The sequence below is a fragment of the Colossoma macropomum genome, unplaced genomic scaffold, assembly GCF_904425465.1.
Source record: "Colossoma macropomum unplaced genomic scaffold, Colossoma_macropomum, whole genome shotgun sequence".
In the NCBI taxonomy this organism is placed as follows: Eukaryota; Metazoa; Chordata; class Actinopteri; order Characiformes; family Serrasalmidae; genus Colossoma; species Colossoma macropomum.
The window spans coordinates 38,493,702-38,521,651 of NW_023494805.1; the positions used below are offsets into that span (position 1 = coordinate 38,493,702).

At 38.4% G+C, this 27,950-nt stretch overlaps 1 protein-coding gene across 1 annotated transcript; it reads right to left on the reverse strand.

Annotated features, from left to right (window-relative positions):
• Positions 1–8,063: 8,063 nt before the first annotated feature.
• LOC118825887 (phospholipid scramblase 2-like) lies at positions 8,064–27,924 on the reverse strand. The gene is made up of 10 exons (XM_036596741.1): positions 27,718–27,924; positions 20,233–20,286; positions 17,705–17,776; positions 17,572–17,619; positions 16,321–16,406; positions 16,058–16,100; positions 15,702–15,922; positions 12,694–12,855; positions 8,267–8,428; positions 8,064–8,173 (listed from the first exon to the last, which is right to left on the reverse strand). The coding sequence occupies exons 2-10, from the start codon at positions 20,240–20,242 to the stop codon at positions 8,123–8,125; spliced, it is 855 nt and encodes a 284-aa protein (XP_036452634.1). The 5' UTR covers positions 20,243–20,286; positions 27,718–27,924; the 3' UTR covers positions 8,064–8,122.
• Between the last annotated feature and the right edge of the window lie 26 nt (positions 27,925–27,950).

Sequence of the window (27,950 nt, forward strand, 5' to 3'; positions counted from 1 at the left end):
GTGAAAGTGTTACTGAAAAAATTAATCTACTTTACTGTTTACTGATGACTGTTCATTATGTATAGTACTGTGTACAGTACTGTGCAAAATCAGGGACCACATATCATTTATTGAGTTTCCAGTCAAAAAGTAAAAATTATTCATTTTCAGCATAAGGAAAAAAGCAGACAACATATTAAACAGCAAATAACACCAAAGTCTCAACAATTACACAACGTTTTTTCAGTACATAGTGTTTCCATTCTTTTCTATAGACTTCCTTTGTTTTTCAAAGACGTATGCAGGGATATTTTTCCACACCTCCAAAGTTCATTCTTAGAAGTTGGTTGCACTTTGTGCTTCTCACGATCCAAGTAGTGCCAAACACAATCAGTGACGTTGGACTCTGGACTCTGGGGTGGTCCGGGGTGATCATATCTCAAAGAGGAAATCCTTAAGTGCTGTTTATCTGACGGAGAAACGTTTGGAGGTCTGTTAGGTCTTGCAGTGTTAGTCCTATTTTCTCAATTTTTGGAAACTTTTTCACGTATTTTCCTTTGACTTTCTCCTTCTGTCTTCTATCTTCTATCTAATCCTCGGAAACATCTCCTGAAAAATGAATAACTTGTACTAATGTGCGTTTTGAATAAAAGAAGGGTGCTCTCTGATGTTTCAACAGTACTGTACATCTGCCAGATCATTTTGATCCTTTCTGCCTCCCTTGCTATGTTTCCTCTTATGCTTTCCATTAATGGGACGTTCAATTCAGAACCGCCTTTTCAACCTGTTCATTTCAATGATTTATTTTCCCATGGGGTGTGACGTGCATTGTGCTCTTGAAGATCAGTCAAGACAAGGCTAGTTTGTTCTCATCCCCTTTATATAAAAGGTCTTCCTAAATGCATGTACATGGTAAACATCATGGAAACAGTGGCTCTAGACCACTTTTATAGCAGGGTCCCTGTGGGCCGTAGAATCCGGCTGTGATGTAATTTGACTCGTGACTAAAAGTAATAGAGCTAATAATAGAATAATAGCGTTGTAGTAAAAGTTATAGAGCGTAAACTTTTCATCTTGGGGGGCCAAAGTATAACGTTTGTGGTAGGCCAAGGAGCAAAAAAACTTTATCCTTATCTCTGGAAAACTTTTTATTCCACAGATAAGGAAACTATGGGAGGTCAAGCTTAAAGATGCGTGCCTTGTTGAGTGCAAAGGCTTTCAGATGTCATCAGTGGATGTGAAAAAACGTATTTTGTATGTGTGTAATTATGAAAAGTGATTCAAATATTAAATTGTAGAACATTTGTGGCATCTTTTAGGCCAAATCAGATGGCCTTGAGTGCCAAATTTGGTCTGTGGGTCTAATTTTGGCAGCCCTGTTATAGAGAAAAATTGTTTTTATAAAATTGAAGGGAAAAAAATACAATAATATTTATAGTATTTGTAACAAAGATAGATTCATAAATAACCGATTACTCAGAATAATTTGTAATCAATAACACTTTTGCATTTAAAGTTGCACAAAGCTAAAGGTAAAGATATTGTATTTATTACATATAGTTTAGTTTGAAAAAGTAGTTAAACGAGAAAATTACATTTTAAGTTAGCAAGTTAAATCGTTTGGTTTACCCTGTTTTTTTTTTTTTGTACCAGCTGCACACCACAAGTCTTTTTGCTGTTGTTGCAAGCATCGTGCTACTAGAATCACGCACACTTCCAGAGTGTTTTCATTCATGAAAACACAGAAACTTTCCACTTTACGGAATGTAGAGTTCTACTTCTTGTGGCGTTAAAAGTCAGTTTGAACCTAAAATGAGAAAATCTGTTTCCCGATTCGTCAAAAGAAGCAACACATGATAATCAAACCTATCCAGGATTGACAGCCTAAGAACCTGTCAATTACCAGCTTCAGCTGGGGGGACCCAAACACATTTCTGGAGGGGCAGTGGCCACTCCAGCCACACCACTACATAGAAGGAAGATGACAGCTAAAGCCTACAGACAAATGAGGTTATTTCAAATATATTATAATGTGGTATTTAATGTATGACTTCCTATAGTATGGTTTAAAGTACAAGATTACACATGAAAGATTTGGATTTTATGAGAGGCAGTGTTTAATATGCCAATTAGGTATCAAAATTGTGACATATCATTACATTGGATCTTCTCACATCTTCTCTTTCACTTCTCATTGCTCGCTAGCAGCTCAACACAAACTTACAACATGTAACAAACAGAGATACATTAACAAGATGCAGATCTACAGAATCTACACCCTTCATGATCTGGATTAGGCGTGTTGGACAGCTTATGGTGGGCAGCAGGTCTCCAAGAGCAAGACGTTGGACTCTAATATAAACACAGGACACATTAGAAAGTTTTTCACCCATCTGTGCACTGACAATTCTATCTACTGCAAAAGGCACCTGCCTTAACTTTTCTGTGGTTTTCTCATTTGCATATTTTGCAAATGAAAAAGGTGGACACTGCAAAATGGGTTATTTGCTTAACAGCAAACATGGATTGACTCTATCACCCTGTTTATATTGTGTGTATTGTACCTTGCACTTTTTTCCACTGAAGGAGCAGAGACTGTGCATTATCTAGCTAGTAAATTGTATATATCTTATTTCATGTGAATACTGTACCATTTATTGTTGAAGTGTATATGTATTGTAGCACTGCATTGCATTATTCAACAGTTTAACATGTGCCATTTTATCCCACATGGCCTCCTACATTTATTATTCTGAATGTAGTACTACAGCTGGCTACACTGTATATTCATAATGTAGTGTTATTACAGCCTTATTACTCATTATATGCCTCATTCCTTACTGCTAGTAACCTGTGTGGTTTGGTGCCACTTCTTCATTTATTGTTATTTGTTGTCTGCTGTACTTGTCTAGTATACATTTCATTGTACTTTTGAATGCCCTGTATTCTGAATGCATATGACAATAAGCCAAATCTTGAATCTTCTCCGAAAAATGTGTGAAGATGTTTCCTGGTTTTCTGTCTTGTTGCTTCTGATTGACACATGAGAGACACATGGATGCCAGTTATAAAAGTCATCACTTTGCCAAAGCAAAGCCCAAAGAGGTGAGTACACAGAACAGGTGATGCTGAACCGCGGGACGATGGCACAAAATGGGCCCTAAGCATAATTTATTTGGGCAGCCTCCACATCTAGCTAGTTGTGCTGTACAATTAGAGGCTAACTGATAACGATGGCTACCACAAGCTGTCTAAATCATATACATTTTTAACTGGCCGTCATAAAATGTGTCTGTTTGTGTGGCTTTGTGAAGCTGAAACTTGAAGTTGAGGCCTGTCTTAGCTGAACCTGCTCAACTGCTTAACTGATCAATGACATGTTGTCCAATTACAAGCCAAAACAAATGGCATAACATTAACACCCCAGAAACACAAAACACACCTTTAAACTATCTTCTCTTTTTTGGGCTCCAGATGCATACGTTCTTTTTTAAACAGTTGCTTTTTTCCCCTCTCACTCCAGCATGTTAGACAACTGATAGTACAGTAACAACCCACTAGGACCCTCTAGTGGCCACGGTGCTCTAAGCAGCTGCTTATGTTGCTTATTATGTAGAGCCAGAACTGGCACCAGGTTTGCTAACTGATCACAAAGAGCACATTGATGTGTCTTAAGGTCAAGCCTGCAGCTGAGGTAGGAGAGACCAGGTACAAGTATGAGATTCCAAAAATAAATATGATAATAGCTGGTTTAGTCAAAAGCATCCAGGTCACCTCACTGTCCATCAGGTATTCTGATTTGAGATACGGCAGTTTATTATATTTTGTTCTTGTGTTCTTATTTAATCAGTTTGTTAACCAGTGATAAACCTTGAGTATTAGTGCAATTTTTTATTTCTACTATAATATTGTGATACTTTAAATGTGTTTTATTCAGTTCTGGGAAACATTTACAGTACAGGCAGAATATACAGTGTCAAACATCTTATTGTATGGCATCTACTATAACAACATTGTAATACATATCAAAATGTATAATTATTGTAAAACTAAGTTGCTAAAAGTACTTTCCTAAAGCCGCAAAGGACCATCATCATATCTGCAATTCAACTGTTTTTATTTAAGTTTTGTTTTCCATTATTTAGATGTTAAATGATTCATTGCTTCATTTAAATATGCGAAGCAGGTTAAATGCTACAAGTTTAGATTTAACTAGTGATTAAGTTAGTTAACATCAGCCTAGTAAGCTAACACTAGCTATCTAACAGCATGCCAGCTTATTTACCACGATTTTGCCAACATAAAATAAAGCACAGGATGTTCAAATGACTTCATTAACATTTGAATTATTTTAATGTAAAAACTTTCTCATTGTTTGTCTCTGCTATGATAATGCTAATTTCAGCTGGCTATGGGATTCAGTCTCTATGGGATTTGCAGTATTGTGGTATTGCTAAGCTAATGGTTTTATATTCACCTTCCCACATAGAGCTTAGGCTGTAGCTTACCCCCTTAAAATCCCAGGCGTATTACATACTAATGCTTATTATTCAGTAACCACAAGGACCCCAATACTGAGCTGCACTATTCTTAGGTTATAGAAGTGTGTAATAAACTTTGGGCTGATGGGGCTTGACCATTTAAGGGGTTAAGGACTGAAATTTGGAGAGTTTAGGACAAGCATGTTACATATTTCTTGCTTTATTTATTGTAGTTTTTAAGTGGATCCTTTGGTAAATAATTCACCTTAAAGCCTTACTTTGAGTGTTATTAGAGATGTACTAGTGAACTAGACGAACTAGACGTATTAAGTCAGTACTTACAGAGATTAAATACAACAAGCATGGTGACAATATTAAAGAAAAATTACAGACATATTTTTGATTTCATAGAAATCACTCTCCTCTGAAGACCCAGGAGACCCTGAGGGCTCATGATGTGGTTAAGTGTTGTTTTTAATTCACCAATGCTTGATTTGTCCTTTGTGTTGAGCTATGCTGCAGACCGAATGTCCTATGTGGACAATAAAGAACGACCTGAGAATTGAGAGCTCTCAAGTCGGCTTGTTCCACTAGGCGATAAGGGAACGCGCACCAGGAGTGATGATAAGTGAGCTGGAAAAACTGATTAACTTCTTCTTGCCACTTTCTAAATATACTTCTTGCTCAGCCAGTGTAATCCAGAAGACAGAGAAATCATTTTAGCTTCCACTCTTGAAAGTAAAGGTTCCTAAATGATTCCTGACTTGGACGTACAGTTCTAGGAAACTTCTTTAACTGGTATAGAACAATTGCATTACGTGGAGGGTCTTTAAACTTTAAAAAGGTTCTTCAGACTCACACATCCCAATAACAAAAGAGAATTCGAAAGGTTTTTTTGGGAACTAAAAGTGGTTTTACTATGGCATTACTGTAAAGATCCCTTTTTAGCACCTTTATTTTAAAAGTGTTGGTTGATTGACCAAAAAAAAGGTCATATGAAGACCACCAAAGAAAGCCCCCCCAAAGAAACACTTCTAAAACCAAAACTACACCCTACAGCCAGCAGATCAAAGACAAACAATTTTTTTTTCAATTTATTTTAAAAATTTCAGCATAATTCAATGTTTGAGATGTAAACAAGTTCATTCAGAGACGTTTGATGTGAAGTAGTTTACTGTACAGCACAATAACTGGATTTCTTTACAGTGGTGGTGATCAGAACCAGGGGTCACCATGTCTACAACACAAATATAGACATTTTATTTACTATCCGAAACCACCAGCGAACCTTCAAGTTTCTTCTGAGAGGCCGATTTAGAAAATTTTACTGGGGTGGCTAAAGGGTGGCAAGTAGTTTCGACAGGGTGGCAATGTTTACAGATGTTCTTGTCGTTCCAGCGATAGCAAAACAACTCTACCCTTAATGGCAAAGCAGGGCAGACCAGACATACTCACACTGCTAATATGGGACTAGGGGTTGGGGATGGGGGTTGGGGTTGGGGATGGGGGTTGGGGGAGGTGGGGAGTTGTTCCACCGATAGCAAAAACCCGCCCCACAGCGAGGTGAAAGCCAATGACATGGCAGAAATTTGGGGTAGCATCTGGGATAGTGAATCAGATGTTAGGGAAGGCACTGGCCACTCCAGCCACCCCTTTAAAACCGTGCATGTGTCTTCTGGGTTTTATATGTAATGATGGTAGAATAGTGGTGAATATATAAAAGAAGTTTTCTTTGGGGACTATTTGCCTTACAACACCCTGCTTGTATCCTTCCACCACAAATGGATTTGCAAAAAGACGTTTGGCCAAAAATCTTATCACAAAACTAAGAAATCTGTAATTATTTTGGGTAATAACTTTCAGTGAGGGAGCATTTAGAGGCATCAAACTCTTCAGCCGTCTGGTTCCTATCACCACCACTGTGAACAAGCCTAACATGACTCCTCTCCTTCTTCTGAGAGACATGCTGGTTGTCGCTGTGCCTCTTTGACATGGAGTCACACCTACAGGATCACTGATGAAGCAGGCAGACTGAGCAGCAGCAGGGTGCCATGGTGACCATACCCTGGTGGGATGTCCCAAGAGCTTAGTGCACATCTAATTAAGTCCTGAGAGATGGCTGAACTTGAGATCATGCGGAGGACGTATGCATAGGGTTCGCCTTCCTAGATTAGCAGTACTGCGAAATAAGAACAGCTTTGGGAGATGATTCATAGAGAGAAGTACATCTACATCAAAATAAAACTTTTAGATGAATTATTTCTGACCCCCAGCTCATTAAAACAAGGGAATACATGCTTTCAATCCATACTACATTTGCATTTGTAAGTAGAAGAGAAGATATTTTATTATTATGATAAGAATTTAACATGAGGAAAGCAGGAAAAACAACCCTATAAGTGAAACAAAGTGCAGCCATTCACATTCGTACACATATGCATTGTGTAGTTATGACACTGATGGGCTACAATGCAGTAATAGTGTTTCTTGTACGGGACTGTGCCAAAATCAGAGACCACCCTTCATCTACTCCAGTCAAAATGGCCATTAAGTATAAGCTATTCAATTTACAATGTTAGGAAAAAGGTCACATAACATACATATAATGATACAAAGTCAAATATTTTAGTATATACATTTTCTCCTGTTTATCTGATGGGGCCAGTTTTGGTGTCTACCAGGTCTTCCAGGTAGTTGTTAGGAGTCACATTTTCTCTGTAGCTTTTAATCATTTTTCAAACTCCAGTTTTGGAAACTCTTGTTTTTTTCCCCACTTACTTTCCTTTGACTTTCCCCTTCCTTATGCACGTGGATTATCGTATATCTAAACTATTCAGAAAAAAAGTAAAGAGTGGACAAACTAAACAATGAGCGTGTTTACATGTATTTAATAATCTGATCATAATCGGCTTTCTGCAGTTATCTGATTATTCAAACTCACACTCTGATTGCTTAGATCGGAGTAAGGTCTAGAAATCTGATTAAGAAATCCGATAAAGAGGCTGGATTTTAGCTCAGTAATCAGATTTCTCAGTGCATGTGAGCTCTTACTCTGATTTCTTTCGGATTTCACAGTCTGCGCATGTGCGAAACAGATGGCGGTACCAGACATAAGCGAGCATCGTCGCCTCGAGACACAGCAAAAAACTTTTGTAGCGATGCTAAAACCAAATACATTCTTGGTGAAATGAAGGATTGAAATATTCTTCATCTTCTAGACAATGTATGTTCATATTTTCAGGTAAAGTGGCTCAATGTTTTAAAAAAAAAGCCGCAACACGAAGTTTAAATTTTTACATTCCGTGTAGACCTGGAGTTTTCCCATTATCTGATTACTCAAGTGCACGTAAACATCTTGATCGGATTAGTGATCAGATCTGATTTTCTGCAGTTATCGGATTATTAAGTGCATGTAAATGCACTCAATGATCAATTTGATATTGTCATTAGTGTTGGAGAATTTTGTGCAATTTTCTGTGAAATATGTTTTCTGCCTTTTTTCTGACACTGAAAAATTAATAACTTGCACTTAAAGGCCATTTTGACTGTAAATTAAATAAACAAAAGGGTGAGTTTTGTACTGTATAGTATAGAAAAATGCATGTTCATGAGTCAAAAAGCCCTGCAGGTGCACATATAACTATTATAAAATGGACAAATGTTTAATAATGATGTGAATCTTGCTTTGGTGAACTTTCAAAGTACATAAAATCCTGTAAAAAGACAAAAAACAAGCATTATTTTCTGCTGGTTTACATGTAAACTAATATGCTAACTAACAAAATGTTACCAAACAGAAAACTTACAATGAGGAAACAGGCGCCTAATATAACAGCCTTGACTTTGACATCCAGGTCCATGGGAAACCGCACGCCAAAATTATCTGCGTCTGTTAACATCTCCGCCTCCATGCCTGTCCACTGTTTGCTTATCCTGCCAACTACTGAGGCTTCATCCAGGGACATCACCTATCACCACACAAATAACCATCAGGTTAATGGATGTTATTTTGTCATGGGAGACGTTAGTGAGTCACTTATCCTGCCTTCAAGTTGGGTCAGAAATATCGTATTTATGCGATGGCTGTGCATGAATTAGAGACGCACCGATACCACTTTCCCTTCCGATACCGATACCTGATCCTTTAGTATCGGCCGATACTGAGTACCCATACCGATACTAACTCTGTCCAACTCACATATAACCTTTCCATGATTAAAGGGTTCTTTGCATTGTGAAAGGGTTCTTCAGACTGATGGAGAATGTGCTGTAGACAATTCTATATAGAACCTTTTTGAAAAGGGTTCTACATAGCACCAAAAAGGGGTCTACCCTTTTTAGTGCTTTTCCAAAAGGTTCTACATAGAACCATGTACAGACAGTTCTATATAGAACCTTTTTAAAGAAAAGGGTTCTGTGTAAAACCATGAACACTCAAAGAACTCTGCATGATTAAATTGTTCTTTGCATCGTGAAAGTGTTCTTGAGATTGATGTAGGATCTGCTGTAGTTGGTGCTATACAGAACCTTTTTGAAAAGGGTTCTATTTAAACCATGAACACTCCAAGAACTCTCTGCATGACTAAAGGGCTCTTTGCACCGTGAAAGCGTTCTTCAGATTGATGGAGTATGTGCTGTGGACGATTCTATGTAGAACCTTTTTGAAAAAGGTTCTACATAGCACCAAAAGGTTTCTATTGTTACAATGTCAGGCTTGATACAATAGCAGAACCCTTTTTAGTGCTTTTCAAAAAGCTTTTGAAACCATGTACAGCACATTCTCCATCAATCTGAAGAAACCTTTTACAATGCAGAGAACCTTTTAATCATGAATAAGGGTTCTTAGAGTATTCATGGTGCTACCTAGAACCATTTTCTTTATTAAAGAACCCTTGAAGAGCCATCATTTTTAAGTGTGTAGTGGTTCTAACTGGCCAAACCATTACTCATCTCATAAGAATTCACTGCTTATCATTTTGTTGCAATAACATAAAATAAACAGACTCTTTGATGAAAGAAACAGTAAAAAAGCCTTATGTCCAGCTTGTCAATCTCGTCCCCGACCATAACCACTTAAATCAAGTCGTACTTCCGACCTCTGATGTCATAAGCAGGAACTTTCGAGGAAGACTAGAAGGCAGCATTTATATCATGCTGCTTCTGGCAAACTGTCTCTGTGGTTTTGGGCACCAGCCAGTTAACACTTGTAACACTAATGCTATTAAAATGATGCCTGCTGTGCTGCTGGCACTGTGCAATGATATCAGCATAGGAGTTTATAATACACATTTACGGACTAATTTAAAGACACTGTGCACTCAGAACATGTTTTATTAAATGGATAACCTGTCTTGGATGGATTATTGAATATGTATTTGTGTCAAATGCTGGTTGGCCATGCTGGGTGACCAGCTAAACCTGAGTTTACAACCTTTAACATGACCTTGCTAAACTTGCAGCGGCTCTGAAGATCTATGTGCTTCTTAACACAACAAAGAAAAAGCAGGATAGATGTTCTCCGAACCTCTAAGCTGTCTTTTTCCATGCATCTGTGAATATGAACGAGCATCCGAACAGAGTTTAGTCGTATTACCTACACACTTAAAACAGATGGCTCTTCAAGTTCTATTTAGAGCCATGAACACTCATTTGCATGCTTGGTTCTTTGCATGGTGAAATGGTTCTTCAATGGTTGATAAGGAATGTGTTGTATACAGTTCTATATAGAACCTCTTAAAAATGGTTCTATATAGCACCAAAAATGGTTCTTCTACTGTTTTGATGTTAAGCTTGTAGCAATAGAAGAACCATTTCTGGTATTATATAGAACCATTTTCAAAAAAGGTTCGAGGCTCAAGATTCAAGGTTCAAGAGTTCTTTAGTAAAGATAATGGTTCTATTTAGAACTATGAGTTCTATATAGAACAATTTCATGCTTAAATGGTTCTCTGCATGGTGGAATTGTTCTTCAGATTGATAAAGAATGTGTTGTATATGGTTCTATATAGAATCTTTTTGAAAATGGTTCCATCTAGCGCTCTGTTGCTATGATGTCAAGCTTGTAACAATAGAAGAACCCTTTTTGGTGCTATAGAGAACCATTTTCAAGAAGGCTCTATATAGAACCATATATGCATTTGAGCTGTCCTACACACTTGAAAAAAAGAAAGCGTTCTTCAGGGGTCTTTAGTAAAGGAAATGGTTCTATTTAGAACATTAGAGAATGTTTTTTTTTGCATGGTGGAATGGTTCTTCAGATTGATGGAGAATGTGTTGTATATGGTTCTATATAGAGCCTTCTTGAAAATGGTTCTCTATAGCACCAAAAAGAGTTCTTCTATTGTTACAAGCTTGACATCATAACAATAGCAGAACCCTTTTTGGTGCTATATAGAACCATTTTCAAGAAAGGTTCCAGGTTATATAGAACCATACATGCACTTAAGCTGTCCTACACCAAAGGGTACACTCTTCAAGGGTTCTTTAGTAAAGGGAATGAACCATGAGTTCTATATAAAACCATTTCATGCTTAAATGGTTCTTTGCATGGTGTTCTTCAGATTGATGGAGACTGTGTTGTATATGGTTCTAAACAGAACCTTCTTAAAAAATCGTTTGATATAGCACCAAAAATCGTTCCTCTCTTATTACAAGCTTGACATTGTAACAATAGCAGAACCCTTTTTGGTGCTATATAGAGTCATTTTCAAAAATATACAACGCATTCTCCATCAATCTAAAGAACTATTTCACCATGCAAAGAACCGTTTAAGCATGAAATGGTTCTACATAGAACCCATGGTTCTAAATAGAACAATTCCCTTTACTAATCAGCCCTTAAATAGCCTTCTTTTTTAAGTGTAGTTGAGCTGTCCTAGTAGCAGTTAGCTCAGCATTCTACAGCTTCAAATACCCCAGCACAGGCTCACTAAATCTTCACTGATGTGAGTTTAGAGGATAAAGACTCACATTTCAGGGAGCGAACCTGTTTTTGTGTGTGGAGCCTTTAGCTAAGCTACTCTTGTTAGCACTCTAGGTTAGCATTAGATTAGCAAGCAAACCAAAACAGTTTTGCAAACACATTAATTTTTGGTTCAAATGGTCCACTGAGGTAAGTTTAGAGGTTAAAGACTCAAAACTTGGTATGATTGGTCTGAATCTGAAAGACAGACAGACAGCATCTAACCTGTTCTGTGGTGTGCTTCATTTCCCAGCATGCATGCAGAGATCACGTCTAAACAACTTCCCTCGGACTCGGAAACCGAAACGGACTCCATTGCCCACAATCCTTCAGGAGATCACATGACATCAGACAATCGCACACGCACTTATCAGCGCTCCCGATCGCCAGAATACTAATGTTGTGCACCTGTGTATCCTGTCATATGACCATATTAGTTTAGTATATAAGCCCAGGGTTTAGATGTAGACATTGCGAGGTATTGTTTATTCCAGAAACTTACTGAGCGTTATATTCTGATTTTGTCTTTGCCTGTCATGACCTGTTCTTTGTTTCCCTGACCCTGTTTTTGCTTAACCCCTTTGTACTGCTGCCTATCATTTGTGGATCTGTGTTTTTGACCTTTTGGCTTGTTTTTTGACCACGATTTTTGCTTATTCCCTTTGTTCTCATCTGCCTGGTATTATTATCACGACTGTGATCTGGCTGGCTTTTTTGGATTTGACCCACGGCTTTGCCTGACGATAATAAAACGACCGTTGCACCTTTTATCCGCGAGCATCTGAATTCTGTTGACTCGTCACACAAGGCCTGAAATATATTTTAAATGTTAAATATTTATATACTTGTATTTTGGACAAATATTACAAACAATAGAGAAAATATATAACAGGCCTAATAAAAATGATTGTGTTACAATGTTGTTGCTGACACTGTTAAAAGCTGTATAACCAGCTTTATTTATGACATTGCTGTTAAAATTATTTGCTAAAGTAATTTATAAAGAAGAACAAAGGATGGAAATGAAGGAAAAATAAGTAAATTAAACTGTGAGTGGAAAATGAGCACTAAGTGTGGTCTAATATTCCACTTAACTACCAGTGGGCCACCCGGAAAACGCTCAGAAAAAGCCAGTGGGGCCGCCAGTCTTGCCATCACCGGGCCAACAGTGGTCCACTATCTTCTTACTATGTGGCATGTAAAGGGCTGTCATTTTCAAATTATGTTAAAAAGATAGAAGTAAAGATGTGAGCCATTGATGATTTACTGTACCTCAAAATTCACATCAGAACAGCAGTTACAGTCACAGAAAGGTCCCACTATCTTCAGCACTGCTTCTCTTCTTTCATTCTTAATGGTGAACTTGGGCAGATAAGGGTGCCAGTTCTGCATCACATATCCAACAGGGCTGCCAGGAGGAGCCTGAACCTCAAGCTGAAATACAGAAAGCAACCTAACAAGCTTCAAGAAGCCATTAAAAGTGTTATCAGTTCAATATTTTGTACTAAAATGACAAAAACAATTAAATAGAGGTGGCATATTTAGGGCTGCACCTGAGTTCCAACATGCTATAGCTAACTAGCCTAATTTCATTAAATGTATGGTATGTGTTGGAAAACAGAACATTGTATGGAGCGGGAGAACATTTCAGTGATGTTGACTACAGTGTGGTTAATTTAATGTCATACTGATGGAGCTATTCAATAATTAAGTGGTAAGCCTACAGAATAATGCCGTCCAGTCGTTCCAATCAATACAAAAGTAGCAATTGTGCATTCTGCACGTGTTCCAACAGCATGGCCGCGTAATCAGAGAGCTCGGGTGCTAGACTGACCTTCCTGGAGTCCAGACCTGTCTCCCATTTGAAAATGTGTATTATTAAGCTCGAAAGATGACAATGAAGGTCCTGTACGGTTGCACAGCTAAAGTCTTGTAACTCCTGAATAGACTTAGAGGAAGATTATTGCTAAAACGACAGATGTAATAGACTATTCTTCACAGCCTCTCAGTCTGGAAATAAGGAAAGTTTTAAAAATTACATGGAAGAGCCTGCCCTGTTACACATGTAGCCAAAGTTCAGGAAATTGAATCTCACAGCTAATGCAAATAGCTTATCTTTGGCTATCAATTTCCTTGTTTTCACAACAACCTCTATAGCAATGTGGGTATTTTGGACTAATGCAGATTTTATGCAAATCCTCACAGAAATGCTTGTGTTTCATGTTTCTAGAATTTTTTTAAATCAGTGATTTGATCATGTGTATCATGTGATCGTGTCATGTGTATTCCTTGGAACTGGATTGAGCCGAGGCAGGTTCTGTTATGATGAAGTTGATTCATGAAGAAGGTCATTCACACCTGAATTATTCCTGTCAGACTATGAAAACTATGCTCACTGTAGATCTGTAATCTATGTAAAACTCATAGAGTTCGAACTGGACTTTAGATACTTTAGTGCAGATTAGCAATTTCTGTTGTATTCAACATGTTTACCATCAACTATGTAAAGAAATAGAGTTTTAGGATTAAAAAGGACAAGGCATGTACCCTATAAACCTGCTGTCAGCACTGCATAGCATGAGAAATGTTTTGAGAAATGATGGCTATACACACTCACACACACACACATCTTCTAAGCCGCTTATCCTCCTGGGTCATGGGGGGAGCTGAACCCTATCCCAGCAGTCATTGGGTGGAAGGCAGGATACACCCTGGACAGGTCACCAGTCCATCGCAGGGCAATGGCTATATACCAATGAGCCAAAACATTATGACCTCCCGCCTAATTAGCTGTTTGTCCTCAATGTGCCGGCAAAACAGGTCAGACCCGCCGAGGCATGGACTTTACAGGACCTCTGAAGGTACCCTGTGGTATCTGGCACCAAGAGGTTAACAGCAGATCCTTTAAGTTCCGTAAGTTGCGAGGTGGAGCCGCCGCAGATCAGATTTGTTCCACCACATCCCACAGATGTTTGACTGGATTGAGATCTGGGGAATTTTTTCAAACCAGACAGGATAGCCTTCATTGCCCTCATGCATTAATGAGCACCAAGAGCACCAAATGAGTGATTTGTCCCTCCTTGGACCGCTGTCGGTAAGTACTCACCACTGCTGACCATGAGCACCCCACAAGCCTTGCCGTTTCGGAGATGCTCAGACCCAGTCATCTGGCCATAACTATTTGGCTCTTGTCAAAGTCTTCAGACCTGCCTATTCCTCTCGCATCTAACATGTCAACTACTGGAATTGACAGTTTGCTTACTATTAGTGTGTAAAATTCCCCCTGGTATTCGGGGGTCCAATGTTGGTTGGCTACTCCAGCGCTGGCTGGCTTCTAAAGCACTTGGCATAGAGACACTGAAGGCATAGTGACACTGATGCTAACTTCAGTAGCAACAAGAAGTTTGGTTTAATTGTTCTTTTGGAAATGCTCTTTGGTGTGGTAATGTGCTCTTCCACACTTGATTGAGATCTTACAAATCTTCTCTTTTGTCTTTGGTTTGAGAAATGAGTAAAAATTTACTCTTTCCACCAAACTCTTGGGAAATTGGGCAAGTTTTCAGATTTACAAATATGCTATGGCATATTGTAAAGGATTCTAGAGGTACCCCAGGCATAGTTATAGTTGCTAGGCTCTGAAAGACCCGCTGGATGAACCAATTTGCTACAGCGCTACCCTGAAGCAGACCAAGACAGAAGATCTCCATTTTGTCGTTGAAGCAGGTGACCAGGTGACCTTTCCCTGAATTAGTATCTGAGTGTCTGTTTTACATCAACAACTTTATTTTCAGGAACCCCCCAGAATTTGAGATTTTCAGGGGGTCCGAGAGGTTAATTAGGAGTTCCCAGACCCCCCAATGACCCCCTGTATTTCACACCTTGCTTACTGTCTAATATATCACAGATTGACCTGTGCCATTGTTACTTGATAATCAATGTTATACACTTCATCTGTCATAATATTTTGGCTCTTTTAGTAGAAATATCAGGCTTTATTTGGCACTTTGGGTGATGAGCTGGTTTTGTTCAATTTTGTAGGAAATTTGTTTGAACTCTTGATGGTGTGATAATGCAAGTTGAGTTAGGGTGTGGTTCAAATCCAAAGGCTGATGTTTATGTTCTCAGGCTGTTTTTGGGTTCAGACCAAAATTTCACACTGATTAAAGCTTTAAACCCTCCTCCTGGAAGTCTACCTTTCTGTAGGATTTAGTCTGAACTCAATCTAGTACCCCTAATGCACTCAATAAACCTCTTCAGAAGAACTAGAGTCTACAGCATACCTCTTGCAGGCAGCATGGAAAGCAGCAGCTGCTGCATTTCAATGGGCGTGTGAGAGTGAGCACTTCCCGTCCCATGTTGTCCTGGAGATGGAGGACGAAAGAGCGCATGGACCCACAGACCATCCTCGTGCAAAAGTCGGTCTGCTCAGCAGCAAGGAACACTTGCTGTCCTACGCTATTTTTGACTATGTATTGGTTGTTGGTCTCCCAACCGAAAATAGCTGCGAGAAAGACAATGGAAGAAAGACTCTCACTCGAGTGGTCTTGGTGTGAAACAAAGCACGTCACTTGAGTCGTCATGGTGTGAACTGAAGCACTTGTGGTGTTGTTCTCGTTATCACCCATTCACGTCATACCTTCTATTAGTTCCATTTTCTGATGGACAAGGAGCTGGTCAATCTGTGTGAGGAATGATGGACATGAAAAGAGGCCAGCGTCAAAACTGCATCGGAACGTGGGGAGGCAACTGCACTCATTTATAATAATTAATAATAAATTAGAGAGATAGGGGCAGAAAAAGTGAGAGAGAAAGAGAAAGAGAGAGAGGCCCAAAGAAAGAGAGACAGTGAGAAGAAATATGCTCACTAATTTATACGTTTTGGATTGTTCCATCCTTTACCTGAGTTAAGTACTCCAGTCCCGGAGGGCAGCCGGGTGGTCTCTGAGGGACGGGCATCACCACAGGTGCCTGAGGTGGCACGTAACCTGAGACATAAATACACTGATGTAAATACGGTGTGAAATTTCCATGGTCTGCAATGAAGTGCAAAATGTTTTGGAAGTCACCTTACAGGTCTTAAAGGTTACTTGCAGTGATAACCAGTGGCTGAAGTGAAAAACATTTCATTTTTTTATTTAAGTAACAAATAGAAATGCCAGCACTCCAGCTACCCTGGTAATGTAATAAAGCAATAAGCCACAAGATGCTGTGCATTACTGTTTATCTGGGGTTAAGGGGCATTGTTAGGCACGATGCAGAACATAAAATCTGATAAAATGCACAACTTTTCAATAAAATATTTAGGTTTGAATTAATAATGCTATTAATAAATAATCAATTCTTCCACAAGAATTGTTCCATTATGAAACGTAGCTTGTTTAGAGTTCTTTATTTGCCAAATAACATTGGATGGCTGAACAAGAAAAAGAACTTTACGCATCATGGTATTTTACAGCCTTTCTTAAATTTTCATGTCATATAATAATGACAATATATACTATCATATAGAAGTGTGTCTTGCAGAGTCCTTTGCCTTATACATAATTTTTTCTCACCAAATTACAATAATGCTTATTGCCACTGATTTCCTATATTTATTTATATATATATATATATATATATATATATATTTTAATTATTTTTTTTTAATTAGGCAAAAAGTTTGTGTAGTTTTGTGGGGGAAAAAAACATTTTTGTCATTTTTTAACATTAAAAAAGTCAGATCTGGACACTCTGATGAGGCAGGATGTAAATGTAATTCACTGTGTAACAAACTACGTAATTTACTATGTAATTATGTAATTAAGCAAGCACAAGAGGGAGCACGTTATCACGAATAACATCATGGCTGTGATTCGGACTCAGGCACAAACAAAAGGAGAGTACAGTAGATCATCACCATAACACACAATGGAGAGTTTTCTATTGCTTTTATATAACAGTTCTGCAAAATAAAAATACAAATAAAGCAAACAAGTATTGAATCAAATGTGCTTTAATATTAGCAATACCACAAAAAGTAGTACCCTTTATTGCTACAGAAAGAGCCATAAAACTGTTGCAATATCAGGTTTTTTTGCCAGAAGAACCTGAATGTGCTTTTGCACCCGTCAGTCAGAAAAGCAGTTTTACTGAAGTGTTAGAATGCACCTGAAGGAGGTGGCGGCATCGTTGCAGGTCCCTGAGGGGGCACATAACCTGGGGTGAAGAAAAATTGAACATAAGCATGGAACTCCAAACTCTGCATGCACTAAAACTGACAGTTGTTTTGATGAAAATGCACCTGGTGGTAGAGACGGTTGTCCATACGGGGGTGCAGGATAGACACTGTCTGAAGGTAGACCAGTGGTATAAACTGTGGGACAACATTAGCAACACACACAGCATTAGGTAGAACTCACGAGAGAATTTCTCATTTACCAGGGGAATCTAAAATGTCTGGATAATTTACTTGTTAAGATGCAAACAAAGTCAGTAAGATTGGTTTGATGAGTTCATTGTAGAGAAAAACAGGTGGTGATAGGAACCAGGAGTACGACACAAATCTAGCCAACATATTTACTATCCAAAACCACCTACACGTGTCTTCTGAGTTTTATATGTAATGTATGTAATGTAAATCCTGAAAACTTCCCTATCATAAAACAGTCTCGGTGTTCAGGCAGTGTATTCATAAATATTTCATGTACGTTGGTTTCTATCACCACCAGGTACATTTCTCTAGAATGGAGCATTTCACGTCAAACTACTTTGAATGACTTTGTGTGCTTCCTATTATTTCTTCCTGGAGGTAAAACCAAGAACACAAAGCCATTAACGCCAGCCGTATGAGTTAGATAAGTTAACTACATAACTATTATATATTAAAAAAAATTTAAAAAAAAAATAAAAAATCGACCTCCAATTTTCAGCTACTAATATGGAGGTGAAATTATTCAACAGCCACTAAGCACAACATAAAAATAATCTAGTTTACAATGTGCAAAATATTTTAGAGCTTATTTTATAACTATGTTTGAATTTGCATCTGGCACAACCAGTTACAGGAAATTATGCGATTAGTCTGTGGCTCCGGACCATTTGTAGTCTGACTTGAAGGGGCGCCATTCATTATCTTCACATTCAAATAAGGATTAAATAAGTCAAATGAGTTAACAGAGCATGAGGTGAAAGCTAACAGGGTCAGTTCACTGAACCACAACTGGCCAGTTGTTGTTGCTGCCTGTTTCCTGTGGGTGTAGATGTTTTGATTAGCTAAGGAGAACACCAAGGTTTCCAAGGGGTGTAACTCTATAATCTTGATGGTTGAAAAACAAACTGTGTCTTCATCAGGCTGGGGTCTTCTAAAGCGAAGTAATCAGTAAAGATAGGCCTTTAGTGGGCATCTTAAAAATATCTGCCATTTTATGGCTTCCATAGACTGCTAATTTTAAAAAACTTAAAAAAAATCATTTTTTATATCTAGAGTAGACAAAAGAATAGCAAGTATTACCAACAGCCCACAATTAATTATCCATATCCATTATGTATAGAAATAAGTCAGAGACCATCTTTCATTTGTTTAACTTCTAATCCAAGCAGCCATTAACTACAAATTATTAGTTTTTCCAGCGATATTTCTGAGAAGATAATAATAATGCACAGGAAGGAGAAAGTAAAAAGAAAAAAACAGAAATAACAGGACTTTCCAAAACTGGAGTTCAAAAAATGATTAAAAACTACAGAGAAAATGAGACTCCTAACAACCACCTGGAAGACCTGGTAGACCCCAAAACTGCCCCCATCAGATAAACAGCACTTAAAGCTTTCATCTTTGAGAGAGAGGAGAAAATCAAGCTGCTTCAGATCTGAAAACATCCACAGGTGTTTCTGTCCATCCTTCCACTGTGAGAAGACGACTCAGCGCTGTGGGTCTGAAAGGATGTGTAGCTGTCAAGAAGAACCTCACTGAGAAAAGGAGACGGACACATCAAACAAAGAAGCTGAAGAATGGACTGACCACCCCAGAGTCCAGACCTCAACACCACTGAATGGGTTTGATTACTTCAGAAAATGATCAACCAGCTTCTAAGACTGAACTTTAGAGGTGTGGAAAATATCCCTGCAGATTTCATTGAAAGTCTACTGAAAAGAATGGAAGCTGTAATTAAGGTAAAGAGTGGACACAAATACTGAAAAAATGGACAGTGTATTTACTTTTTGATGTTTCTTTGTAATTTTCTGGTCTGATGAATGATCAACTTGTACTTAATGGCCTAAACCAAGAATTTTAAATGATACATGATGAATTGTGTTAAATATGACCAGCAAGATGAACTAATAGAGTAGAAAAAAGGTCAACTTTGCTTTCAGGTTGACTTTAACTTCTTGATTTCATGAATTCCAGCTGTGTAGGGTTGAGGAAACAGCTAAAATATTTTGTTTTGGTATTAAAAGTGGCTCTACTGGTTTGAGTACAGCAAATGTTATGATTAGCTGACAAAAGCACTGCAGGCCTTTGAATATTCATCCATTAGGCTGTGGTCTTCAGAAGAAGCTAGAATTAACGTGTTACAGAGTCGTGAGCTGAGAGACAAACAACACCGCAATCAAAGAAAGACAAACAAATCTACAGCTGCACATTCCAGTAAGTTTTGCCATCTGGAAAACACGAAGGCTTCCTAAAATGCAATCAATCAAAGCTCTGTTGATTTCCCCATGACGCTAACTTAGCCATGTTGCTGACTGCCATCTGCACAATCTTACAGGAGACCAACAAAACCAGTATTAAATCAGCACAGAAGAACAGACCTATACCAAAACATCACTCACCAGGCGTCATTGGTGTTGTAAAAGGGTCGCTGCCTGGAGGTCCAGCAGGTCCACCTAATAAATCAAACAGAGAATGACTGCAGGGATGGTTTGTATTTATTTGACTCTAAGAGCATTTTTCCACTGCACTAAGTACCGGAACCTTTGGCACTAGATAACTGGAACAGGGCTTTTTCCACTGACCACCAGACTAATACTGAAGGGTCCTGTTTTGGTTTGGGTTCCTGCTCAAAACTGGTACCTTAACACTAACACTAACACTATTAGCAGTTATGCTAGCCACCACAGAAAAAATAAAAGTTTTTCAGTTCCACTTTATATTAAGTGTCTCTAATAACTGTGTAGTTACTTGTGAATAACATATGCAACAACGTTGTAACTACTGATGATTTAGTCACTGTTACAGATGGATTACAGAACTACAGCCTATGTAATTAGACATGTGTACCAACTTTAGTTTTGTCTTGTGTAATTACACAAGTGTATTTTGGTAGTTGTAACAGCCTATTCTCTCTCATGTAATTACACAAGGGTTATAACATAAATGTGATTACATTTGTAATCATACTGGAACAGCAGGTGTCAGCTTATCTTAAAAACTCATTATTACACAATATCTACATAACAACTACACAACTGTCCACTTAAAGTGTAACTTTAACACTGCACTACAGGAAAGTTCCTGTGTAGAACATTCACTTGTTTAATTACATGAATCAAAACAAGTTGACACATGTGTAATAACATAGGATGTAGTTCTGTAATCCATCTATAACATTGACTAAATCATCAGTAGTTACAGTGTTGTTGCATGTTATTCATGTGTAACTACACAGTTATTAGAGACACAATATAAAGTGGGACCCGTTTTTCTGACATTTTCATGCTCTTCTGAGAAAAATATAAGCTTTGCTTGATTCATCACCTGATCCTGTGTAACTGCAGACATCTGTGTGAGAGTGAGAGCACAGAAACGCTCACCTTATTACTTAATCTCAGCACACCTAGGGCTAATCTAGGTTAACTAGAAAGCAAGCTAATGTGTCAGTTCACACTCTGAGAAGATCAAATGAAGCTTTTTTACTCTAAACACTGTCCAAATGTAGGCATTTCTGTGAGTGTTTGAGTGCAGAACAGTACAGAATATCATTTCGTCAGCTAATAAGTTAAGCTAACTAGCAAGCAAGGTAGCAAATTAGCCAAATTAGAAGCTGTAGAGTGGCATAAAATGACCAGAAACACTGTTAAATCTTTAACTGTGTTTATTATAATGGTTCCAGCTGTCAAGCAGATGTAACTAAAACTAGAACCGAACAGTCCGTTGGGTTGGTTCCCGTTTTTGAATGTGCAGTGGAAAAATGCTACAATACTGATGAGCATCAGCTCATAAAATGCCTGTTTAGTGACACGAGGGAATAGCCTTATTGTTTTATTGGATAACTTGTGCAAAACAGACACAGGAATAACAGTTTCATGCTGATAAAGAGTATGATGGTCTCTGATGGTCTCTGATGGTCTCTGATGGGCTCTGATGTACGCAGTACAGTATGTTGCTGGTTAACAGGTTTTTGAGTTTTAAAACCAAACAACAAATTTTGGAAATCTTCTCAGAAGAGGCCACCAGCTTCCTTCAACACTGTGGAAAATTCACAGGGAGTGCTAACATTTTGCTGATGAAATCTGTGGTTTTGGCTTTGTGATTGCACAACTGGAGCGCTATTTGCCAATAAACCTCAAAAGAAGTGTTTACAACACCACCATCTAACTTTGGGTCAACCAAAACCTCAGACTTATTCTGAGATTTACTGTAATTGGCAGCTTCTGAAAAATGCTAATCTCTTTGCGTGCTCCTCGGGAGCTCCTTTAACCTCACTAGCCATGTTCTAACTTGTTGTGTCATCTCTCTTTTGTCCACAAGAGTCCTGTGATTTAGCACTTTGGCAGCATTCCTAGATCCTTGTTCTACATATCAACTTCTGGCGCTACTGTTTTGTTCTTTCAGGAGCAGCCTGAGCTGCCTCTTTGACAGCAGGGTTAGGCAAAATACTTTGAAAAAGTAGTGATGGCTAAATACTGAATACAGTATTTAGTAAAGTACGCTGCTACAATAAATAAGAAAGTCATGTATTCAGAATACATTTAGAATGCATCTTGATGAGGCACATGGGAAAAAATTAACTCATTGTTCCTTGTTGTTGCTGTTTGGCAGTTTTCTTCACATGATTATTCTGTTAATGTTTATCTTTCTCAAAAAAATTCTTATCAAAATAAAAGCTTCAAAAATTCTCAACTATTTTCCTTTTATTTCCTGCTTACAGTCCACTATTGCTCCCACAGCCCCCGAGCGGAAGTCCAGTACAACACCAATGCTAAACTTGCCAATATGTCCACTACCGAGAAGTCAATTTGATCATCCCTCAGAAAAGCTTAGTAACACTGAGATTAATAACTGATCATAACATTGATTTATCAGTTTACTCAGGCTTTAGGAGAGCTCAGTAACACTGAGATTGATAACTGATCATCACACTGATTTATCAGTCTACTGTTGTTTATTAAGTAGCGATGATGTGTAGATGTTGTGAAGAACAACTCCTGTGACACTGTGTTGCTAGTAAAAGATTTATTACATAGTAAAATAGCATCATATCAAGCACTACAAAGCACCTGAGAGAGGATCCGTGCCAATTCTAAATGTCCTCTCCCGAACAGAATGACCAACAGCATATATATATGGTTCTTGTTGTTGAAACAGGAGACAGAACATATGGTTCTCTTTAAAATGATCTCATCTATTTGGAACTAAGTGAAGAAGGGAGAAAGTGAGAGTCCCCCTTCCTATGGACATTTAAATTAAGGGGCTATGGACCCAGGGGCCCCCCTGGTTCAAACATTCCTATCCCCTGCACAAACAGAGCACACAGGGCACTCCTAGATACTTATATAAGATTAATAACTGATCATTACATTGATTTATCAGTCTACTAAGGCTTTAGCAGAGTTCAGTAACACTGAGATTAATAACTGATCACATTGATTTATCAGTCTACTAAGGCTTTAGCAGAGTTCAGTAACACTGAGATTAATAACTGATCACATTGATTTATCAGTCTACTCAGGCTTTAGCAGAGCTCAGTAACACTGAGATTAATAACTGATCACATTGATTTATCAGTCTACTCAGGCTTTAGCAGAGCTCAGTAACACTGAGATTAATAACTGATCACATTGATTTATCAGTCTACTCAGGCTTTATCAGAGCTCAGTAACACTGAGATTAATAACTGATCATCACATTGATTTATCAGTCTACTCAGACTTTAGCAGAGCTCAGTAACACTGAGATTAATAACTGACCATCACATTGATTTATCAGTGTACTCAGACTTTAGCAGAGCTCAGTAACACTGAGATTAATAACTGACCATCACATTGATTTATCGGTCTACTCAGACTTTAGCAGAGCTCAGTAACACTGAGATTAATAACTGACCATCACATTGATTTATCGGTCTACTCAGACTTTAGCAGAGCTCAGTAACACTGAGATTAATAACTGACCATCACATTGATTTATCGGTCTACTCAGACTTTAGCAGAGCTCAGTAACACTGAGATTAATAACTGACCATCACATTGATTTATCGGTCTACTCAGACTTTAGCAGAGCTCAGTAACACTGAGATTAATAACTGACCATCACATTGATTTATCAGTCTACTCAGACTTTAGCAGAGCTCAGTAACACTGAGATTAATAACTGACCATCACATTGATTTATCAGTCTAATCAGGCTTTAGCAGAGCTCAGTAACACTGAGATTAATAACTGATCATCACATTGATTTATTAGTACACTCAGGCTTTAGCAGAGCTCAGAAACACTGAGATCAATAACTGTGAAAGAAGTACTGTAAAGCTCTGTTTTGACAGACAGCCTCTTCAGTTCAGGTCAATGGACAATGCCTCAGCACATCTTACACATAATTTCATAACTATTATCGTGACATCAGCCTTTGCAACAGTGATGCGGCAGAAGTGTGATATGCAAATGAGCCACTAACCAACAAACATGGAATATATTGTTGCGTGCTGTGAGGATTCGGACCAGTCACAAATGTTCTTTAAGGTGTTTGAATGAATCAAGACATTCACAGGGATAATTTGTCAAAACCATTAAGTATTTTCAACATATAGGATGGTGTATTGCAAACATTTTTCCATAACTGCAGTCCAGTATTTTGTCCAGATTGTGGTGACCTGAGTCCTACATGGTTGCCAGGTCAACTGTAAAGCTGGTGGTTAATGCCTTTGTTTAGCTGTTTTGTTTAAGTGTTTACTGTATAAAAGAGCATATGTGTTCTGGTAGTCTATGCTGTGTCATACTAGCAATCCAGTGTTCAATATCTATTTCAATATTAATCTTAGAAATCTAAAATATCACAGTATGATCCCCCACGTCTGTAATCACGTCAACAGCCTACGCATGGACTGTGAAAATCAAGATCTTTTTCAAAATCTGTCCAGTTCCTGAGTCTGTTGCTGAACATAAGAACTAGGTTTACTTCCCAGTATTCAAAGCAGGCATCAGCATTTTTAGCACTGTTTTGTTAAGTTGAAAGCCGAAACCTGCCACTGTGAAAGTAGTTGCAAAACCAGCTAGGTAGTGCTGTCACGTAATCTACAAAGGTTTGGTGGTTTTTAAACGGTAGTCACTAAGGCGAGGTGAAATATAGCAGATTAATTGTCTTTTACAGTGTTTCCTCACTTGAATGCACTTTTTATCCTGATGACAGATTCATATATACTTCTCTTCAGGGAGTGCGTCTCTCATTCTCTGGCATTTGAACCTGTAGAAGCTATAACCCCAAATCAGAAAAAGTTGGAACGGTATGTTAAATTAAAATAAAAAACTGAAAGCAGTGATTTGTAAATTATTTTTGAATTATTTTTGTATTACAATGAATACAATACAACCGCTTTGATGTTTTACCTCATGAATTTTATTGCTTTTTCAAAATAAACACTTTTCAGTTTTGGTTCTTGCAACATATTCCAAAAAGTTGGGACAGTCAAGTGTTTACCACTTTGTAATGTTGTCATTCCTTTTCACAACACTTAAAATACACTGTATAGACAAAAGTATTGTCTTTTTCAGTGAATTCAAGTGTGGTACTGTAATATCATGCCACTGTCACAACAAATCAGTCTGCAAGATTTCTTCCCTCGTAGATATTCCACAATCAACTGCGAGTGTTATTATTAAAAAGTGGAAGTGTTTAGGAACCACAGCAACTCAGCCACGAAGTGTCAGACCACGTAAAGTGGGTCTCCGAGTGCTGAAGAGCATAGAGCATAAAAGTCACCAACGCTCTGCTGATCAATAACTGCAAACCTTCAAACCTTCATGGCTGAGCAGCTGCATGCCTGAATTACATCACCAAGCACAATCTCATGGATGGAGTGGTGTAAAGCGCCGCTACTGGACGCTGAAGCAGTGGAAACGTATTCTGTGGAGTGATGAATCACACTTCACTGTCAGTCTGATGGACGAGTCTGGGTTTGGCGAATGCCAGGAGAACGTTACCTGCCTGACTGCATTGTGCCAACTGTAAAATTTGGTGGTGGAGGGACGATGCTATGGGGTTGTTTTTCAGGGGTTGGTCTAGAACCCTTAGTTCCAGTGAAGGGAACTCTTAATGCTTTCAGGTCAGGTTGGGACTGCAGGCAGGCCAGTGCAGCACCCGCACTCTCTTCTTCTGCAGCCATGCCTTTGTAAAGTGTGCAGAATGTCGTTTTGCATTGTCTTGTTGAAACATGCATGGACATCCCTGAAAAAGATGTCTTGAAGGCAGCCTATGTTGCTCCAAAATCTCTGTTCTTTTTGCCATTCATCGTGTCATCACAGAAGTGGTTCTTTTCATCTTTGGTCTGGAGCACAAAAAAAGACCTGATTCATCTGAATCAGATGCCTCTGAGCCCAGAGAAGTCGACAGCGTTTCTGGACACGGTTAACATAAAGCTTCCTTTTGGTACAGTGAGGTTCTAACTGGCATTTGTGGATGTAACTGCATATTATAGTGCTTGACAAAGGTTTGCCGAAGTGGTTATATCACTTTTAGATGGATGACCGTTCTTAATGCCGTGCCATTTGATGGATCGGAGAGCAGTTATTCAGCTTAGGTTTATGCCTTGGCTCTTTCCGCACTGGAATTCCTCCAGATTCCTTGAATCTTTTAATTATGTTATGCACCATAGTGGGTGAAATATCCAATTCCCTTGCTATTTTTATTTGAGTAACACTGTTTTTCATTTCAATAATTTTGTCACACATTTGTTCTCAAACTTGTGGTCCTTGGCCCATCTTTGCTCCTAAAGGGCTGGGCCTTTCCTGGATGCTGCTTCGCCTGTTGGCATCACTTGTATCAAATTACATAATTATTGAATTATTTTACCTCATAACTAGCTCTAAATTTCCTGTGTCCTGACTTTCTTTTGGAATGTGTTGCAGGCCTGAATGGCAGGAATGGATGTATATTTACAAATGAAATTTAGTTGACCAGACAAAAAATGAAATATCTTGTGTTCATACTGTCTGCAATGGAATACAAACCAATATAAGTTTAGAAATCACTACTTTCGTTTTTTATTTGTATTTTCTGACCGTCCCAACTTTTTCCAATTTGGGGTTGTATTAGCTGGTTGAGATCCTCATCTTTCCACATCACCTTTCAAAGTGGCCATTTGCTGAGTGCCTGTAATTGATATCAAAAAGGGCTACCAAGCATTTCCAAATTATAGGCTATAGTCTTCACATAGTAGTCTATAGAGTAATCCACTGTTGATAGTCCACACCTAGAGAGGCCAGTGTGGTCTAACAACCACTGCTCTTAGACAGTGCTTGTATTTCCACTGAGCACTGGATATGAAAATAATGGCAGATATCTTTAAGCCTCATTTCTTCAAACCATTGAAGGACGCAGTTATTTGGACTATATAAGGACCTTGTGGCCTTACCTTGTGCAAACACTTGAATTCTTCAGAATTAAAATGCTGTAAAATACAAACATATTTAATATTAGACTCTGTACAAAATGTCCATATTTGAGTCTCTTTTTTAGAAGAAAAGCAAAAGAAAGAAAGTGGGACATTAAATAAATTCTTTATGGGGCTCACGGTGTGAAACAGCACTGAAATTCTCACAATGAACCAAATGCCTCTCGTGCTCTTGGCTACTGTCCAGACAGTGTTGTATGAATTATTAATTTTTTGTCTCACCTTCAACAGGGAGCGTTTGGTTTCACTTAGCTACAGCTTGAAAAGCACCACGGCAGCCAGTCGCACGGTTTACAGAAAGAGAACCAATATCTTAAATACAAGTCTGACAGTCTAGTTCAGCCAACTGACGGATTTCCATGTGTTTTCCTTGACAGCCAACTCAAACAGATCAGTCCACACTTCAGTCTTCCACTACAGAACTACTTACAGGACTTTGGTTGAAGATGTTCAGCAGATGAAACTAGCAGTTGGATGATGCTAACAAACTAGTTCCGTTCATCTCCAGCATCCATTTCAACATAACCGACTTTAAACAGATCCGTTCTAGCCAATTTCAGCTCGTCTGTCTACCCAACGATGACTCCTCGGTCCTCGTCATGTGTGATGGACCTCTGGAAGTACTTGAAGTCTAGTAGTCTAAGGTTGCCAGGTAACTCGCAA